Source organism: Clarias gariepinus, chromosome 6 (assembly GCF_024256425.1).
Source record: "Clarias gariepinus isolate MV-2021 ecotype Netherlands chromosome 6, CGAR_prim_01v2, whole genome shotgun sequence".
Lineage (NCBI taxonomy): Eukaryota > Metazoa > Chordata > Actinopteri > Siluriformes > Clariidae > Clarias > Clarias gariepinus.
This window is the reverse complement of record NC_071105.1, coordinates 27,163,518-27,185,000: the sequence shown is the minus strand read 5'-3', so window position 1 is coordinate 27,185,000 and position 21,483 is coordinate 27,163,518. Positions and strand designations below refer to the sequence as shown.

The following is a 21,483-nucleotide window of genomic DNA, read 5'->3' as shown; positions in this document are numbered from 1 at the left end:
CCGATTTGCTTTTATAGAGGTGTGCACACTTGCTGATGATGCCCAATTAATCGGGGGCTAATGAGTAGAAGCACCTGCCTGCAATTTTTCATTTTTGCTAAATATAAATGGCATGGTAATAAAACTTATATACATGTTTATATTTTTTTCGAATACTAAGACTTGTTACAATCAGATTTTATGTGTGTGTTATTAGAATTAAAAGAGGGGGTACTAATTTTTGAACTTGATTGTATGTTACTACTACTAAAATTACTAAGATTATTAATAATATTACTGTTGTTAACTACTATAAGTAGCCAACATAGATTGTCTGATGCAGTTACCTGATTCAATGGATGCAGCAACTTTTGACCCTACTTTTACATCCAGTTAGCCAAAGCCCAATATTTTTTGTAACTCAACCATAGTATTAAAAATATTAGTGATATTATATTGGGTGGTATTTTTGTCCTTTGTTGCCTGTTATTAATTGAATGTGTTCAGTGGTTAAAGAACAACTTCTGACAACTTGCTTATGGTTAGCTCTATGTGATATTTATTTATGCAACAGTATGTCTATGAGATGGAATAATGTTATTTAAAAAAAAAAACCTTTGGCACTGCCGCTATTAACAAATATAAGTAACAAGTTCTATAATAACCATAACCAGGCCTGATGTTGTCTAGACTCAGACCAATGCCACCTCAGTTGAGGGTTGCACAACAGTGCTTTCTAGTGGTGAGATTTTAAAGAAACAAGGTGAATTGATGTACTTAATATTGACATACTTAGCTGGTATTTTAGAACACAGGCAGTAAGAACCCCATTAGCCTCTACTGGAGGAGACCAGCTAAGTGTGAGAGCGTGCTTCTGAACATCTGTAGCTCTGAATGATCCAGGCTGATCTGGAACTATCATAAAGAAAAGGAAGATTAGATGAAAAATTATTGTTCTACACAACCATTATTTCTAGCTCAGGTTTTTTTTTTTTCAAATACTGAGACAAAATATTTCTACATACTTCCACGATAGAGTTAAATAGAGACCCAATATGCAAAATTAACTTTTAAAATAATTTTGGACAGTCATATATGTCTCTAATGTGTGTACACATGAAAAATATACAAATAAATAATGAAGAAAAATATGTTTATTTATTTATTTATTTTGCACTTTATTTGTCTGTTTTTCTGTGACAATTAAAATATTACTGTGAAAAGAAAAGGTACTGTAGTTAGTCTGGATTGGTGCTCAGCTCCTCCTAGGATTTGTTATTTCATTTTCCCAAAATGAACATATAGAATGCCACATTATTAATTAGAGCCTGAGAGAGTTAGCCATACAAGGGAAATGCTTTGATTACTTCTGAATAAAACATTATTATAGTGGACGCGTTTTGATGGCTATACCAAAAGTTAAATCTGTGTGCTTTAAACATTTCACATTAGACTACTTTTTCAATAAGGGAGAATTCTGAGCTGGTTTTATGGAAACAAAGTACGGCATTCTTCTAGGTGTCCATGACCCAATTTGAGAGCCTAAAGCTGTGCTACTTTTATTAAGCTTGTTTGTTGAATTTATGTGCTTTTTTCCATGCAATTTTAGTTGAAAAATTTAAGACAAGACTGATATGGAACTACTTCTCTGAATCTGTTTCTTAAAAGTGAAAGATGGTATAGTTAGTAGCCAGTGTTGGGGATGTTACTTTTTAAAGTAACTAATTACATTACAAAATTACTGTCATTTAAAAGTAATCACTTACATTACAGCATAACTTTCTAATTAAAGTAACTAGTTAGGTTACTTTTCTATTGCAGAAAATACAAAGTCCTTTGTGATTCCTCATGCATGTTGTTTTAGTCAAGAACTTTATAATTATTCTACCATCATCACTCAGCGAAGTTTGGCCCATAATCTATTAACTACTTATACCCCTATCTCGCTCCGTGGTTTCACGCGGTGGCCGTAAGTACAGTTCATTATGATTCACCAAGATTTTTGGCGCTGTGATTACGTTTACATCGTGTGGTCACTTGTGGCGGCGCACGGTGCCTTACACCGCTTCTCACTGCGAGTCAACTGCATAGGTGAGATAAAGGTATAACAGCAGGAATAACGGGGGGGGGGGGGGTTGGTTATCAGGGGTGGGCCTTGTAGGATGACTTTCACACATACACACACACACACACACTACGTGTCTGGCTCACAGATTACATAAATTGTCTGAATAACGAATTTAATTTTTGAAAATATAACTAAATAACTAAGTACTTAAATGACGACCTAACGCGTTAACTTACTTGTTACATCAAAAAAGTAATTCAAGGGCTCTAACTCTTACTTTGTAACATGTTACACCCAACACTGTCAGTGGCTAACTACTAATCTAGATTTCTTCAGTTCTGAGTTGTGTTTGATTTTTTTATTTTACTGAACAGTGAAGATGCAATCATTAATAAAAGCCTTACTGTAAATACACATAATAAATTGGCAATTTTCTTTCTAATCAGAAATTTGGTTTTAAAAAGCCTCAAAATTGGTGAGAAATGGCATGTAATGTACTAAAGGTAAGTGGGTTAAAAAAGGTTCTTACAGTAAATTAAATATTTCATCTAACAATTTAAATTATTTTAAACTCTTATTATTTAAACTCCTACCTCCCTCTGGAGTTTTAAAAGTAATTGGCTGGCTTCCTGGTCCCCTGCCTCGTCCATTGTAGGCCATGACGCTGAGACCATATTCAGAAAAAGGTTGGAGCCCTGAGATTAGGGTGTGATTTCTGTCCCCGGGAAACTTGGCTGTGTGTTTATCACCATCCACCTTCCTCGAGTTCAAGAGACTGCGCAAACGCCACCACTGAATCTGAAACACACAGTTTTGCAAATATTTTTTCTCTGACACACAAGGTTGACTATAACCACATCATTTCTTTCCATCATGTGATCAGTATAGCAGATGCACTGGCTTCCATGAGTAAATTAAATGCCTTAAAGTGGATTTTAAATACTTAAAAATGCTATCTGGGATAGTGTAGTGTAAGCATTGTGGTAACGAAAATCTCAGCCAGCAATCAAACCGTTCATGCATTTTATATTGTAACAGTAACCTTATAATAATAATAATAATAATAATAATAATAATAATAATAATAATATCATAACCTGTAGCACACGCATACACATAGTATGGTCAAGGCTTGTGGTCACAAAAATTTCATTTACTGTATGCATTTGGGGTCAATTGCTTAAAACATTTGGAAACCCATGGATAGTTAAATCTAAATGTATTTCCTCAGTCTCCCCTCACTATTGTATTGCCATTTGCTTTTATACTAATACTATGTGTAATAATATATGCATATACAGCTCTGGAAAAAAATAAGAGACCACTGCAAAATAATCAGTTTCTTATGTTTTTTTTTTCTTACAGGAGCATGTATTGATGAGATTTTGTTTAATTTTTTTGTGAACTGCTGAAAATGTTTCTCCTAAATTTAAAATATAACTATTGTTACTTACAGTGTATATTTAAAGGAAATGACAACAAAATAACCTAAGATCATGCAGTATTTGCAGGGCTTTAATGACTTAAATAAAACTAAATGCAAAAAAATTGTAAACAAGTTGTGATAATGCTTGTGTGGCATAACCCTAATTTGCAATTACAGTAGAACCTTGGATTACGAGCATACTTTGTTCCAGAATTTTTTTGATGTAACAAGTAATCTAACACATTAGGTCCACCATTTAGGTACTTAGTTATTTAGTTATATTTTCAAAAATGTAATCCGTGAGCCAAACACATAGTGTGTGTGTGTGTGTGTGTGTGTGTGTGTGTGTGTGTGTGTGTGTGTGTGTGTCTGTAAAGGCGAAAGTAGGAGGGGTCTGTATGTGTGTCTGTAAAGGCGAAAGTAGGAGGGGTCTGTGTGTGTGTGTGTGCGAACATGGACACAAAGAGCAGGCTGATGCAGAGAGATCTTTAATCTCTCTAATGAGACTTACTGTACTTTTGCTTTACATGTGCGCTGTATATGCATACAGACATGTCACACACACGTGGTCATGGTGTTATAGTAAACAGCACAGGCGCGCACTAAGACCCAGCAGGGGAGACGATTACCCACAATTCCGCAGCACAAGAGAGAGAAAAAAACGTTGGCTCGGTTGTGATCACGTGATGCTCGGCGTCAAAGCAAGAAGTGCATGCGTGATACATGATACTCGCAATCCCAAGTTTCCCTGTTCAGCTTTCCTGCATTTTGGCATTCTCTCCACCAGTATTCACAGAGTTGTTGGGTAAATTTATACCACTATTTTGCAAAAAATCAGCACAGCTCAGCTTTGCTTGATGGTTTGTGACCATCCATCCTTCTCTTGGTGAAATTAAATTGCAGTAATCCCTTATTTTTTTCCAGAGATGTACACTGTGGAGCCAAAAAAAAGGTCATCACCTGAATTTAACTCAGCAAATAGTTAATAACCATCCACGGAATAATTAATCATGCAGTGATTATACAGTATGATTCAGCTTGCATGAGTTATTTAACCCTAACTGCTGCAGTGAGGAGCTTTTAATTTTTTTAAACATAAATGTCAGAGGACATAGCATGTTGTTGTGGCAGAAGAGTTGCATTACTGGCCAGCACTGAGAAAAGAAAACAACAATGGAGATTGTTAGATCGGCAAAAAAATGTGTTAGGAACTATAAAAACCATTATTAAAACCTGGAAGAATAGTGTTGAACCATCCTCTTCCAGGAAGAAATGTCATTGGAAACACATCCTGAATGAGCCTGATGGGAAATCACTTAAAGGCTTAGTGAAATCAAATTGTAAAAAAAAAACCCAACAATAGAACTCTGGCATGGTTTAATAATAAAAGTAAGAGCATTCCCACACTCAAAGTGCAAAGATAAGTAATGTATTGTAACTAAACAGCTCTGTAGCCTGACAAAAAAAAAAAAAAAAAAAAAATTATTGGTATTAGTAATAAAAAAAAAGGCTTTAACTTGCTAGGGAGCAATGGAAAAAGATCATCTAGAGTAAGGATTTGACCCTCCCATCATCAATACAAGATTCTGAAGAGAAATTAATGTGACTTTGAAGTGGAATAATTGTTGTGACATTACAAAATCTTATCGAAATGATGCCACAGCCATAATGAAGGCAAAAGGTGGTCCTTTTTGGGTGCTCCTCTGGATCATCATAAGGAGAAAGTGTCCAATTAAGTGAGCAGCCCAGACTCTTAAAAATACATTTCTAATTCTGTAATACAAAAGGGCATGGCTGAAGAGACAATTTCGGATAAAGCTGAAGTATTGTATTAGCATCATACTTTGTAGCTGGTTGCAGTAAAACCAAGTTATTTTTTATCTAATGATTCAGTAAACCTGTGCTCATTGTACTGTAGCCTCAGATTCCAGGTCTTGTTTGACAGGGGTAGAACCTAATGTCATGTTCTGTTGCTTTTGCCCTGTTTTGCTTTCTATAATTGTTCACCACCTCTCTCATCAACAGGGTGTTCTGCTCACAGGAACATTTAGCTGTTTTTGTTTGTTTATTTTTTGGAGAATTCTATTTAATCAGCAAGCTTTTATTTATAAAAACTGATTAAAAAATATTAATGGTCACTATCTGCACAGTCAGGTCTATAAATTATAATTATTTTGTCATTTGATCTCTGCACACAACCACATTGAATTTGACAAGGGTTTGGCAAAAGTGTGGCATTAACCAGTAATTACAGCCGTTTTTATACACATACACATCCATTTTTGGCGGCTCATAATCATTGCAACAAATGGCTAACTTGGAGTTAGATGGCCAGATATGGCCTGTTCACTTGTTACTTGATGACTTATCCAGCAGATTAAAGCCCTAGAGGTGGTTCTGAGTGTTATATTTACATTTGGTAGCTGTTCACACGAACCTTCAATGAGGTCCAAAGAGGTGTCTATGCAAGTGAAGGGGGCCATCATTGGGCTGAATAATAACTGAATAAACCCATCAGAGAGATAGCAAAAACACTGGGCATGGCAAACAAAACAGTTTATAACATTCTTAAAAAGAAAAAAATATCTGACAAGTTTAGCAACAGCAAAGTGCCTGGAAGACAACTAAAGTAGATGACTCAAGAATTCTGTCCTTCATGAAGAAGAACCTTTCACAACATTTAGCCAATCAAGAAAAGTCTTAAGGCAGGGATGTCAATGTCAAAATCTACACTCAAGAGATGGCTTTATAAATGTAAATACAGAGGGTTTTTGTTAGGCTTTTCTGTGGGATCAGACCGGACAGACCACACTAGATGCCCATGATCCTGTCACTGCTGGTGTATAGTTGGTATTTAACATTACCGTGTTAATGTTATGTGGTGTTAATATTATAGATGATCATTATGTATGTACAATACCAGTTAAAAGTTTGGACACACATTCTAATTTAATGTTTTTTGTTTTGTGATTAATTTTTTTTTACATTCTAAAACAATACTGGAGATATCAGAACTATGAAATAATTTTAAATGAAATTCTATAATTAAGTAACCAAAAAACAAAAAAACAGTGAGTTGTTATTTTAAGACATGAAGGTCAGCTGTTTTAGAACAGTTCTTGCAAGAACAGCATTGTCAAGTGCTTTTACTAAACCCATTAAGCACCATGATGAAACTGGCTCTCACGAAGACCATCTCAGGAAAGCAGGACCAAAAAGTATCCAAAGTGTTGGACACATAGTGTGTGTATGTATGTATGTATGTATGTATTTATGTATGTATGTATGTATAATATTTATTATGCATTTTTTATTTTTTTTATTAAAATTCCTATTTATTGCCTGTCATAAATGTCTAAGTACAAACCCATGAAAAATAAAGTAAAAAAAAAAGAAAGAAAGAAAGAAAAAAAAAAGAGATGCAGTACAAGGCTGTTTATTTGGGCTTTATGTGGGATACACTAGCTGTGACTGTACCACTAGAGAAGCTTTTGGATAAGTCGGCTGCCTCACAGAAGATGCAACCCAGGGTCACATGAGGGATAGTGGGCTTTTAAGTGAGGACTAGTATTCAGAAAGGGCATGGGTGAGGAATTACCGTGTAGCCTCCCAGATGTCCATGCAATTTGTCCTTGTGAACATGGGTCCAGCTGACCTTAACTGTATTGTTCATCACCTCCACCACGACGTCTTCTGGTGCTGATGATGGGACTGCAGATGTACACACACCAAATAGCAGTAAAAAACATATAATAAGTATTCCAGAGCTACATTAGGCCTTTTGGTGTCTGGATAATGACTGAAAAAGCTCCAGAGCATTTAATACTACACAGTCGGTCATAAAAGTTTAGTGTAAATTCCAAAATGAGGTAGCGTTGCCAATATTAAAAATTTGTATTGAGTCATGATTTATATTTTTTCCACCAACCAGAAAAACATTTTATTTTCTGAACACTGAAAATGGGTCTCTCTATATACAGTAAAATGCTATTTACTATTTAAAGCCTAAGGAGTCAATTTCACTACTTCAGGCCTATTGCTGCTAATAAAAGGAGTTTAAATTTAACAACAAAACAGATTTAGCAAAAACACACTGAGGGAAAGGATGATAGCAAGGCAAATAGAGACAAAAGAAATAAACAGCATGCCAAAACAAAGTAAAACAACAAGCGAGCTGACACATCATTAGGAGGTAAACTTAAAAAAAAAAAAAGCAAGATGAATAAATTAAGCTGAAAACACAGATAGCTCACAGCTACTATTGGATTTCATTTTAGATTTTTTTAGTCTGCTGAAGACTTGAAAGTCTCAACGTAAAAAATTAACCTTCTGTGTGCTATTTAATATCCACAAAAAAGGCCAAGCTGGTGAATAATTATGTAAAGTGGAAAGTAATTTATCAGCTGGTTATTTTTTTTTAGATCTGTTGACATTTTTTTTTACACATGCTTTAGTGTGTGTGGGGGGTAAGTTTCAATGAGTAAAAAGGAAATGGATATGAATGAACACTTTATCACAAATCTTTCCTATTTTGCTAACCATGTATAACAAATTGCAGGTGAAAATAGGATTGTTTTTAATTTTAAGATCAACGGTATTGAGAAAAAATTAAGAAAAGAGGTTAAAAAAATTAAACCTTGTACTTACAGTCTTCTCCTGAATAGGCAACTATGGTTTCAGGTTCAGGAGCCCAGCCAGCATGGTTCTTGGCTTGGATCTTAATCTCGTAAGGGACAAATGTTGGTGTGTTCTTCACCACAAATGAATGCCTCTTTACCATGTGCTCCTGCCACTCCTTTTCCACGTTCTGTCGCCGGTAGCTTACTTTGTACTCTAAACCAGGCCCATTATGCTCCATAGGGGACAAGGGCTGGAAAATGACAAAAAAAGTCTTGTGACTTATTCCTATTTGATATGCTGTTTCCCAGATAGTATGCAAAGCATATGCTGCTTTAGTAGAATTCAGCTGACACAAACAAAGGTATTTCAATACTGTATATCAGCATAATTATGTATTGGTTGTAGTAGTCATTTTTACTGTTACCTTTTTATCCACCCAAATGAAAAAAAATAGTCAATAAAATTGTAACATACTGTGTATGTATTTGTTATCTCATTCTACTATGACATACTTATGCAGTACTACAAAAATAACATAATGGCTAAAAATGAAAATGAGTTAAAAAATAAAAAAGGTAAAGATGAATGCAAATTCAGGTAACAAATGTTTATGTTTTTTTTATTTTTATTATAGTATCTGTAGTAGTAGGGATAATAAAAGAAGCTGCAAATAATCTGTCTAGGAATCACATTTAGAAACTGTTATTTCACGCTTATTATTTGCTTGGTGTTGGGTAACCCAAGTTACAGAGACCGAGAACCTCAGAGTGTCTTGAGAAATTTCACTGCATGTTTATGAAAGAAAAACAAGTACCCAAATAATTTAGGTAATTGTCATGAAGTTCACTAAGTTCATTCATTCTTCTATAAAAGACTAAAGGCACATCAAAGTTGGATATAAAGTCAAAAAGATTTTTAAATGCTATAGAAAGTTCACTGCTATATACCTAGTCTAGTTTTTCGAATGTATTCTAGACATAAAATAACTTTACTGGTGGCTTTCTGATCAAACGTGAATAGAATCTTTGACACCACTAACAGTAACATGGCAGCGGGAGAGTGAATGAGTTAGAATTATCTATAAAAGGATGCTATTAATAATAAGAGAAGCACATAAGACGCCTACTGTAGCTCTATGCCATAACCAGGAAACAACTAAAAACCAGATGAATGAGAATGAATCGCCTTTTCAAAATAACACACATCTTAATCCTGCCAACTGCTTTCACTTTTAATGAAAGCTTCAAGCTGCTTATTGCATGAGAATCCTGTACATTTGAATATGTTTCACAAAGACGTTTGCTTACTACTATAAAATAATGATAACATTTTTGTACTCAAATCTCTTTTTTGTTTTATGTAAAAACCCAAATGGATAAAAAGAGTGAATAAAATTGTAACATACTGTATATGTATTATTATTTTTTTATCTCATTCTACTATGAGGAACCAGAACTGCACTCCAGTTTAATAACATAATACTTGCCATCTTACCTCCCAGTTGATATAGAATTCATGTGGCAAGTTAGCTTCTATCTTGATCCTTTCAGGGTTCTTGTCAGGTGCTTTTGCAAAAGCGAAAATATGGATTTTTAAGTAGTGGAATTTGACAGAGAATACAGAGAAAAAAGAAACAGAAAGAGAACAATGGGCTATGAAATTCATGTTGAAGGGAGTGCAGTAGAGTTTAAAAAGTTAGTAAAAAATCAGTTAGCACAACAGAGTGAATATCTGAAATCTCCATGCCTTTAAAAGCAATGTGTTCGAATATATGAAAGCAGTGCACCATGCCTTGTTGTGCTTAAAAATTAATTACTGAAAAATAATGCTGACCTGAGGGTGGGGTTTTAAATCGGTCACTTGCTTTACTCGGGCGTCCTTTTCCAACTTCATTGACTGCTGAGATGCGGAAGCTGTAGTTTATGTGCCCATGGAGCTTTAGCAGAGTTGAATGGTGATTTCCAGGCACTCGCATTAGCTCCTTCCATCTGCCTGGCTCCCAGTGGCTCTCTTCATATTCAATGATGAACTCTGCATTGTAAAGTAGAAATAAATAGCCAGACAGAAGTTCATCAAAATGCTGACAAGCGGTATTGAAATTAAATAGTATTTAGAGATTATAAATGACAAAGATTATTCACAAAAATTAAGAATTTCTAATTTTATATGAAATAAAATATAATATACTAAAATGTTCTCGTTTTATTACTGTCAGCCATAAGTGACTTATGCTTACTGGTATCTATTTAATACATACATTTTATAATTCTAGATTACAGTGTTGCAGTGATTTTATTCACTGATCTTCGATAAGTGCTTTATCCTTAATAGTGTGGTGTATGCATAGATTTCCCTAGAACCTCTAAAAATGATCTTAAGCTGTTTATAAATTTGTACAACATGAAATACAATAAAACCAGTTCGGTATTGTATTGAAAAATTAGATGTTTCCAAAACAGTACTCCACATATCTATTTACACTTATTACATATTCAAGTCATTTGTTCTGTGTATGTGAGATGATATACAATCTGTTGCAGTTTGAGTGGAACACTATTACCTGTGGTAGGGCTGTTATGATCCTGTCCTGGGATCCATTTAAGTTTCACTGTCCTGTTTTTGTGTTCAGCAAGGACCACACCTTGCGGGGCATCTGGTACATCTGACACAACAGCACAAAAACACTGTTTTGACTGATGGTAATGAGCTTTCTGGTCTATTTGGAAGTTATTTTAAATGGCAGCTGTCTATTTTAATTGTATAAAAGTAGACTGGATTTCAATTTTATATGTAATATGTTGATGTCAGTTATTAAAAAAAAAATCATACACAAAATAAGTAAAAAAAAAAAAAAAAAACTTACATGATTTCTCACTCACCTAAAACTGTAAGAAGTGCTCTGGCTCTGTCCTGATCCATGGGACTTCTAGCCATACACACATATTCACCCTGGTCACTGAAGCTTACATTGACAATATGCAGTGTCCCTCCATCTATAAAATATCTGTTAAAAAAAAAAAAAACAGAGAAGAGCAATACATTTGAAGAGTAAGACTTGCTGAACATTCAATTACCACAATGATCAACAAGTGCCGTTCTGAGGCCATTTACCCAGTGCTTTGACTGTCGTTGAGAGGAATGCTGTCTTTTTCCCAGATCACCTCATATTCATTGATAAAGGATGGATCTACTTCAGCCTGACATGAGAGCTGAACTGTGGTGCCTACCAAAACACGCTGGTCCTGAGGAAAATTCACTATCTTAGTGGGAGCTAAAAGAGTAAAAAAAATTAGACTAGATTTTAGCATGTTTTGAATATTTACTGTCCAAACAATTGTATTATGATGTTATCTTTACTTATTTTATAATTAAAGAAACTTGATGCACAAATTATCACACACACACACACACACACACACACACACACACACTCCCAAAAGTCACTTACTTACTTTTTTTTAATTATTTATTCAAAAATTACTTTATGTTAATCAACAGAAACATTTAAAAAGACCACAGAGCTCACCTTTAACCTTCAGCATGGCAGTGATTTTTAAATTGCCCTCAGAATTTTCAGTTACACAAGTGTAATTGCCATCATCCTCTGCTTTTACACTGTGGATCTCCAATGACCCATTTGGATGTATGGAGAACCTTTCACCCTCTATGGAATTAGCACTGTTATTTTTGCTCCTGAAAACAAACAAGCAAACAAATAAATATATAAAAAATGTTGTCAATGCACATGAATTGTTGGAACATTTTGAGTGTGATTCTATTAATTAGTTTACATTAATTTCTTCCTAATACCAATTTGCTCATTAATTAGGAAAGTTACCTCTTTCAGTTATATTGGTTGATAATTACCTCTGGTCATTAGTTACTAATCACATGTCTCTTTTTAATGAATTATTTCAACATTTCTAAATAGGCACATGCAGGTTTACAGTAAGTAAACTAAACAGGTACATTTTCTAAAGAAAATGTGATTGGTGCTTGCCATGGCATGACAGTCTATGGGATCAGTTGCTAAGGTGTTCCAAAGTGATAGGGCGTGGCTTGACAGCTTCACAATGATCCTAAGAGACTGATTGGATGCCCGAGTAAAATGAGGACCACACGATTTAACACCACTTTCATGGGTCTACGACAAACAGTACGGAACTAGTTACGTGCCCAAGTTTGAACGGAAGAAGAATAAAAAAAGAAAAAAAATAAGCCTGTGAAATTAAACAAGTGATGCTTTGCTTTGCAAGTACCACTAATAAATAAAAAATAAATTATAATAATGATAAGCCTGCAAGATAATACAAGGGATGCTTAGCTTCACCAGCACCACTAATACTGCAAACATTTATAGGATTACGTGCTTAATTGTTTTTGCAGTCTTTTTTGAAGAACTTTGCTCACCAGATGATAGCAGAGGGTGGTGAGCTGAACACCTTGCAGTGCATTATCACTTGCGTTTCCTCCACTGCTAAATATTTAAGATTATCTTCTGTCAGGATGACCGGTTGCAGGTCTGTAAAAAGAAGAATAGAGATTGTGTGTTTAATTTTTTGCTACATTTAAAGCAAAGTTACAAAAGCAAAGTTAAAAAAGAAAGGTATGAGGACATGAAATTTTCTCCCAACTACATTGTCTATATATTATATGCCTGTATAATCCTCATATCAGGACCATTTGCTCTATTTTGTTTGGCAAACTCTTTCCTGTTTGAAGACAGTTTAGGAGAAGTTCGTAGAAGTTATCAGGTGCTAATTAAGAGATATAGTAAAACTGCAATGTACACAACAACAGGCTCTGGGTCTTAGGGGGTTAAGACTTAAAATCATGCTTATATGACCTGTTCATTCTGACTTGAGAGTTACAAGATGGCAAATTATATAAAATGACAAATACAACAATATTTTTGTGTACAACCTATAATTTTTTTATACTCAGCTTTAGACAGCTCTTGTATACAGCAAAACAATTGTATTAGTGCCTAATTAAAAGGTTAAAGATAATTTTGTGGGTAATACTTACCTTAGAGAACAATGCTCTGCAATAACTGTGATCTTACAATTGCACTACAGGTCACCTATCTAAGTCTGTAATATATACAGTGGAACCTTGTATTATGAGCATAATTCGTTCCGGGAGTGGGCTCGTATACCCAAACACTCGTGAACCAAACTTACCGACAGATAAGTGTTTCCGTTTATGCACGCAGACGCTGTTTGTGTGTGTGTTTTTCTCTCTTGTGCTGCGGAGTGTGTGCGTTATCTGTGTTTTTCTGTGTGTGTGTGTGTGTGTGTGTGTGCGCATAATTTGACACCGTGCCGGTTCACACACACTCACTCTCTCGCCTTTAGTGAGAACCGTGCCGGTTCACACAAGAGTGCACTGTGCACGAACAGTAAAAAAGAGAGAGAGAGAGAGAGAGAGAGAGAGTGTGTGTCAAATTGTGCGCACGCACACATAATGGACACACTTACTGTAACAATTGAGAGGGAGAAAATGGATTTTCTGCATTCATGGGAAAATTATAACTGCTTAGAATATTTATTAAATATGTTTTGGTTTTTGTTGCCCAGTATTATCATTTAAACAACAATATATGTACTTCTGACCCTCAAACCCTACCAAGCCTTTCTGCCAAAGGGTGATCTGCTGTACTGTATCTCTGCTGTTTTAGCCCTTTCCTTTCTCCATCTTGTTTGCCGTTTGAATAAAATGAAACAGGGTTTTTTTTTCTGTTCATCAAATGAAAGATGCTCTGTTTATCACTTGTGAATAAAATTGGAAAGGGAGACATGTTAGCATATGAAAGGAGCATACATTAGCATATAAAAGATAGGAAGGAGTAAGCAAAGGGAAATCACTCTCTAAGACCCACCCTTAAAAATTTAAGGAAGTGTGTGTGTGTGTGTGTATCTGGTTATATATGTATGCTGTTTATGTTACACTTCCCACACACAATACAAATTTGCTGTTCTTATAGATCTATGTACCTACAGTATGCTCAGATTTACATCAACATAGAAGCAGATGTTTCTTACTTGTCCACTGTATTGGGATGTATTTTTTATTAATATTCATATAAAGTGAATGCAATCCTTAAAATATGCTCTAATAAGGAAATCACTACAGTCTTACTATTGATTTATTACTTTACTATCACTATACTACTTAATTTTGTTTTTGCTGTATGCCTGTTTGTGTCAAAATAAACTGTCATGTTTGTTAATATATTAAAATGTGCATTTATTTAGTGCCCAGACTGAAATGATTAAAACATAATTTTAAATGTGATCATTTTTATTGTGATTGGATTGACTGCTGAAGCATGTGATAGTAATAAAAACCATATTTTTCTATTGTCACACTCCCGTTTAATAAATCATTTCATCTCCAATATACTGATCTTTTTTATATATCAGATTAGCCTCAGCACCATATACCTATTCAGAGCAGTGCACTGAATTTTCAAATCCAAACTCATTTCAAAAACAAATTATGCAATGAAAAAAAATCATTCATCTTCAACAGTCTTTTTAAGGCTTTACTCACTCATGATCATGATGTTAGCATTGGCCAGTAGCGTTCCATGTCTGTTGGAGGCTTCACACTGATAAACTGCGCTGTCACTGGGGCTGGCATTGTGGATCAAGATGGTGTCATTATAGACTTTTCTGTTGGTTGATGGAACCTCTGAAACAGATCCTAAATCAGCAGTGGCTTACAGCAATTCTTTTCTTTCTTTCTTTTACCATCCGAGAATTTAATTGTTTTATGTTTTTTCTTTAATATTTTATTAGATCTATTTTATTAGATTATTCAAAATAAAATGTGGCAAACAATAAAATATATTATGTATGTAAAAAATAAAACATGCTTATTTTATATAGAAATAATTAACATTAGGTTGGCACTTCACACCACCAAAATTTATAATTTTCCAATAGCAGCGCTTCTTGGGGTGCTTAATTTGTGCATGCTAACAATGTGGTTTTACATCAATTGAAGAATGATGAAAAAAAAAATTTTTAGTTATGTTATGGCAGCTATAAACAGCTTATCCCCTTAAATTTTCTTAAATTAAAAAATATACCTGGCTTCTAAGAAATCTTCACACCTGAAAACAAATGTATCTCTTCCTGTTATAGAGCACTGCTACTGGGGACTCCTTTGATATATGTTAAACTATTATCTAATGATAAATTCTTTGCTGTTGCTTACTAGAGTTGTAGAGTTGTACAGAAACCATAATGTTTTAGAAGATGAGTAGTGATATTTAAAGAATTTAGCAGCTATGTTGTGTTTTAACATAGTGATTAAAACAGACACTAGAAATTTGCTTTAATCCTAAATCTGAGTATTACTCAAACAATTGCACACTAAAGCTCTATTTCACAAAAGCATTCTATAAATGTGGGATGAATCAGAAAAAAAAAAACTAATTTGTACCACCTCACAATTTAATTTGAGAAAATTATGCTGAACCCCCCACAGGGTTTAGCATCACAGGGAGTCATACCACTAAGAGAGCGCCCATTCACCATCCATGTCACAGAGGGTACAGGGTTGCCATACGCAGCACATCTGATGATAACATCAGCTCCAATGGTATACACTTGCCCCTCAGGTTCGATATTCCACTTAGGAGGTTCTGTTACAAAACAAAACAATGACTCTGTTTCTTCAACTGTTAATGCTAGGCTAAACTTTCATATTTTTGATATCAGACATGAAAAAACATTGACATGGGTAGAATAAAAGAAAAGGGGCCAAAATATGCTGTTCATTCTAAAACTGTTAATTGCATCTATTAAATATAAACTTATGTGTAACTGTTAACTGCAGGAACCATGTATTATTAATGCAAGATATCATTAGCAAATAGGAATTCAGTCACAAATTGGACAATTAATGTGCCATGACACAAGGAATAAGTAATAGATTTTGTAAGATAGGTGATAGAAATTAATTGAAGAAAAGACTTGTAAAATGTTTTGGAATAATAGAGATGATAAATTACCTGAACTAAACACTGTCACAGAAGTAATATATGTAAAACAGATATATCAGTAATAAAAAATGGCATGATGCTAAAAATTTATTAAAGGCAATAAAATCAGGTGATTTGTTAATTTATTAAATATACCCAAACTACATTTTCAATTGGTTTTACTACTATGAAAATTTAAGGACTATATTTGCCCTATATTTGCAAGAATGTGATCTTATGCTTTAAACTGGATTTCAGGTTGCATGATATTACTCATTTCCCATTTAGACAATAAGCAAAACTCATTAACCTTAAATCCACATTTGCATTGTTTTTAAAACCTTAAATATGAAAAGAAAGGATATCTCACCCTCTACTATTATATAGAAGTAATGCACAGCTTCTCCATGGGCATTATGAGCCTTGCACATGTATTTTCCTTCATCATCTTCTATCACTGTCTCTATGGTAAGGTGCTTCCCAAAATTCTTTAATATAGCTCGGTCAGAAAGTTTCTCTCCTATCTTGATCCACTCAACCTTCGGAGTTGGGCTGGAGAAAGAAAGGGCCACAAGAAAATTAAATATTCAGAAATAAATAAAATGACAATAGTTTTGTTCTTTAGGTGACATTTAGAGAAGAAAACTAAGTTTATTAAACTGGATTTGGCTAGTAGTTTAAAGTAAACACATTATCTGACAGTAATATTTAATGTCATATTAATGTTCTAACATAGTTATCGATAGTTTAAATGTTCATTGTTTTAATTACACTAATGTCTGTAAATGGCACAATGCAAACATGTCAGTAAATAAGCTGAATACATTTAATGATAGAAAGTTACTTACAAGCCTTCAGCAATGCACTCTAATAAAAGTTCCTCCCCTTTCACAATATGAGTGTACGTATGACCACCAGAGGGTGACAGTAGACTGGGCTTCCTTTCCAGAATGGCATTGGCTAGGATTAGAACCACAGGATCCATATTTGAGCCCATGTGATACATATACATGATTACATGAACATTACTTTGCACATTAGCATGATGGCATAGTTAATTCATATAATAATAAAAAGAAGAAGAAATAATAATAATAATAATAATAATAATTATTATTATTATTATTATTATTATTGTAGCCATTAAAGGTATTATTATAGTTAATAATATTTAAATATGCGAATATTTGTTTATATGGGAATATTTAAATATTATTTTAGCTTTCATTCAAGAGGTTTAACATAAATATTGCATTACCTATTTAGAAATGGATTGTACAACCTACACAGTGCACTTGCTTTCCATTTAACACTATTTGTTATAAAACCCTGGAACCCTAAAGTTAAGGGATTCTTTCTAAAGCATAATAGGCAAAAAAAAAAAAAAAAGTATGAGGTTTACAGGACTGTCCATCCTCTTCATTTTATAACTTTCTGACATTATGGCTACATAGTACAAGTAATACAGTATGATAATACCATGCTAATAAATGGTGTTTGTGGAACTTTTGTATAAAAGCAGTGGTTATGACTGCATCATAGCCATGCTATTTTCAGCAGTACAGCACTCTATCTCATCATATTGCTAATGTAAACTTTACATTTTCATTTGGTGGCTGCTCATGGGAACTCTCAATATGCAGTACGAGTCATCACTGCCTTAACAAAACTAAACAAATCTATCAAAAATGTACCAAAAACTTTAGGAGTGGCCAAATAAACAAGTTGGTGCATTTTTTAAAAGAAGTAACGTACTGGTAAGCTTAGCAGCATCAAAAAGCCTTGAAGGCAAACAAAACTAAAGTTCATGATTCAGAGAGTTATTTCCTTGGTTGAAAACAAAATCGCTCCACAACATTTAGCCAAGTCAAATAGCCTCTTGAGGAGGCAGTGATAACATTGTCAAGAGACGCCTTAGTGAATGTAAATACAGATGGTTCACCTTAAAATAAAACTCCTGCTACCATTTAAGGACAGAAAGGCCAGATTAGACTTTGGAAAAAAAAACTGAATTACTAGAAGAGAAGAATACGTATATGGAACGTCATACCACATAATGTGTCCTCATGGTGGAAGCCGGGTTATGGCATGGTCATGTATGGCTGCTAATAGAATTGAATCATTGGTGATTACTAAAAATAGAAGGAGCAGGATGAATTCTAAAGGTGTACTAAGCTATACCTTACTCTCATACTTTAAATGCTACAAATCTGAGAGGATAGCACTTAGCAGTACAGATGGAAAATGGCCCAAAATAAATTGAAAAAATTAACCGTTCTTTAAGGACAGAGTTTGTCACCTCAACTGATCATTCTTTTCACATTCTGAAGATAAAACTGAAGCCAGAATCTACTTTCACATTACCTGCATGAAGTGACTCTAATCTGTTGGGTTTTTTTTTTTTTTTTTTACACTAGCTAATGCAAGCGATCTGTCATTCTTCCCTATTCCTTCTTCTGGACCCCAATAATAAACAAAAAACAAGCACTGTAATTTTAAACTGAACAATGCAATATTTTTAACCCCCTTATATTAAAGCTAAAATGTAAACACTTTAACATCTTGATTGCTTTAGTTTAAATCCACAGTGGTGATATACAGTAGCAAAAATACCAAATTTGTGATGGTGATCAGATACTTATGGATTTGTGTATATCTAATGCATCTAAAATTATATAGTAAATTTCTTTCTTGTATTTTAATTCAAAAAGTGAATCTCTCATATAGTATAGATTCATTAGACATTAAGTGAAAAATTTCAAATTTTGTATTCATTTTGATAATTAGGGCTTACAGCTCACAAAAATAACGAAATCATGTAAAGATCAACCGAAGTGGAAAGTTAACATTGCACTATGCATGCATTGAAAGATGCAAGCAACTTGGGTAACTTTGAACCACTAAGCAAAATGTTTTTTTTTTTTTTTTCTCCTTAAGCAGGTAATAAGCTGATGATTCAGGAGTGGCCCTCAAGACAGCTAAGCATGGTGGCTCTTGATGCACTCACTGCAGCCTCATTCCACTCATGTTAAGCTCTCCCAAGTTCTTAATTCAGCTTTGCTTACCAGTTGCAAGTACTTAACTAGACTGACCTATGCACAATATTTATTCTGTATTAATAGTGTTTTATGTAAATTTGAAATATTCTAATATTGTGAGATATTTTTTTTTTTTTTCTTTATTATTTATGAGCAGTAAGCTACGGAGCCCCTAAAGGGACAAAAAAAATTGTTAAGTGGAAAAAAAATAGGGGGCAAAAAAAAAAAAAAAACGGGAGAGAGAAAAAAAAAACCGGACATAGGAGGAAAAGAAATCGAGACCATGTGACTCATATTTCCAAAATACGGAATGGGCAAGTTCCGAGTACATACTGAATGTTTTTATATTTAAGGCCAAGCTGAAAGTAAAACTCAGCTACTCAGAATTCTACTCAGTAATTCTCTCCATGCCTGTTTAACATCTTTCAAGTATTATCTATGTCCTGTTTTTTTTTCTATCCCCAATTTATTTTCCCTCGAGTCTCATATCCCGTTTTTTGTTTTTTTTGCCCCCCTTTTTTTCCACTTAACGAAGCTTCCCCCCTCCTCAATGTCCCTTTAGGGGCTCCGTAATCATAGAACTTAAAACAAAAAAGCCTTAAAATATTTTACTTGAAAATATTTTACTTTAAAAATCTTTACTTTTGTATAAAATTACCACAGGAAAAAACAACATATTGAGGGAAAAAGTAACCATCCTGAAATACTCAATAATTTTAAATGTAACCTTTGAAATAGCTTTCATATATTTGCTTTATATGCTGTTAAATATACAGTATATATTATTCTACAGAAGCAGTTATGGTGAACAGTGCTCACCTTTTCCCCTTCCACTACCAAATTGACTCACTGCCTTGGCTGAAATGGAGAAATGGAAAACAGATGGAAATACATGGAGGTACAAATAATAAATCCAAATAATGAATGCAATAAACTGTGAATGAGATATTGATGTTTGGATATGGTGATTTAAGTGATGATTATGGATTTGCAATGCAACTGGCTGCTTCATTATGTACACATATTCAACTGCGTATTAACGAATATTTCTATTTAACCCATCACATGGCAACAACTCACAATGAGCATCAGAAGAAAGATTTTTTTTAAGATTTTGAGCACGGCATGGTTGTTGGTGCTAAATGGGCTGGCCTGCGTATTTCCGAAACTGCCAATCTAGTGTCAATTTTCACAACTATCTCTAGGTTTTAACAAAGAATGGTTTGAAAAAAAAAAAGAGGCTATGGAAGTTATCTTAGCAATACCTTGTTGATGGCAGAGGTCAGAGGAGAAGGGCCAAATACGTTTGAGTAACTTATATAACATTATGTTACCATCAAAGAAAGGGTGGCTAAAATGTGATTGGCCGCTTTACGTTGAAGATCATTTGAACACACACACACACACACACACACACACACACACACATACACACACACACACAGGTGCGTGTCTGTGTGCATATGTAATTCAAATAGCAAATTCTTTAAATATGTTTTTTTTTTTATGTACAGTGCCATGGAAATGTGCCCCTTCCTGTCTTTTTTTTTTTTTTTTTTTGTATATTAGTCACACTAAAATGATTGCAATTATCAAATAATTTTTTTTATTACACAACGATTTAAACGATTACACAACGAGTAAAAAAATAATTAGGGATTACAGCTCTTGCAGGTAAAAAAAAGCTGTCCTTACCTGTCTGGCTCTATGTGAAAAAGTAATTAGCTAAACCTAACAACTTGTGCCACTCTTGGCAGCAACAACTGCAATAAAGCATTTGTGATAACTGGCAATAACTCTTTCACATCACTGTGTAGTGATGTTTGGCCCACTCTTCTATGCATAATTGATTTAATTCATCCACATTGGATGGTTTTTAAGCCTGTTTAAGGTCATTCTAATCAAATTTAATTTCTAGGCCACTCAAACTTTTTTTTTTTCTTTTTTGAGCCAGTCAGACATGGAGTTGCTGCTGTGTTTCGGATTATTGTCCAGCTGCATAACCCAAGTGCACTTGACCTTGGGCTCACAGACTAATAGCCTGATTCTGTTCAGGATTTTCTGGTAAAATTTATGGTTCCATCAATTATGACAAGTTGTTCATGTCCTGAAACTGCAAAGCAGCACCAGACCATGACACTAGCACCACCATGTTTGACTGTTGGTATGATGATCTTTTTAAGAAACGATGTGTTAATAAATGCTGTGAGAGATGCACAACTTCCAATAAGTTAAACTTTAGTCTCATCAGCCCAGAATATTTGCTCAAAAATATTAGATTCGCCTTTTGTGTTCTTTTTTGGTCAGCATTTTTGTTCAGTCTTTTACTTATTGTTGAATCCCGAACACTGACTTTAAC

General features: G+C 34.2%; 1 protein-coding gene across 6 annotated transcripts in view; it reads right to left on the bottom strand.

Annotated features, from left to right (window-relative positions):
* The window catches only part of chl1b (cell adhesion molecule L1-like b), an 86,226-nt gene that overhangs the window by 18,107 nt on the left and 46,636 nt on the right, over positions 1 to 21,483 (bottom strand). For 4 of the 6 annotated variants that reach the window (XM_053499043.1, XM_053499042.1, XM_053499041.1 and 1 more), the window contains exons 7-22: positions 19,944 to 19,982; positions 16,935 to 17,046; positions 16,457 to 16,638; positions 15,616 to 15,747; positions 14,649 to 14,789; positions 12,504 to 12,615; positions 11,620 to 11,786; positions 11,205 to 11,364; positions 10,973 to 11,097; positions 10,654 to 10,755; positions 9,927 to 10,124; positions 9,588 to 9,658; positions 8,121 to 8,343; positions 7,072 to 7,184; positions 2,641 to 2,845; positions 772 to 894 (exon numbers count right to left, since the gene is read on the bottom strand). In XM_053499043.1, the coding sequence (XP_053355018.1) occupies positions 772 to 894; positions 2,641 to 2,845; positions 7,072 to 7,184; positions 8,121 to 8,343; positions 9,588 to 9,658; positions 9,927 to 10,124; positions 10,654 to 10,755; positions 10,973 to 11,097; positions 11,205 to 11,364; positions 11,620 to 11,786; positions 12,504 to 12,615; positions 14,649 to 14,789; positions 15,616 to 15,747; positions 16,457 to 16,638; positions 16,935 to 17,046; positions 19,944 to 19,982 (2,205 nt within the window). The remainder of the gene's footprint in view (positions 1 to 771; positions 895 to 2,640; positions 2,846 to 7,071; positions 7,185 to 8,120; positions 8,344 to 9,587; positions 9,659 to 9,926; positions 10,125 to 10,653; positions 10,756 to 10,972; positions 11,098 to 11,204; positions 11,365 to 11,619; positions 11,787 to 12,503; positions 12,616 to 14,648; positions 14,790 to 15,615; positions 15,748 to 16,456; positions 16,639 to 16,934; positions 17,047 to 19,943; positions 19,983 to 21,483) is intronic. The other 2 variants (XM_053499044.1, XM_053499046.1) reach the window with 1 other exon arrangement.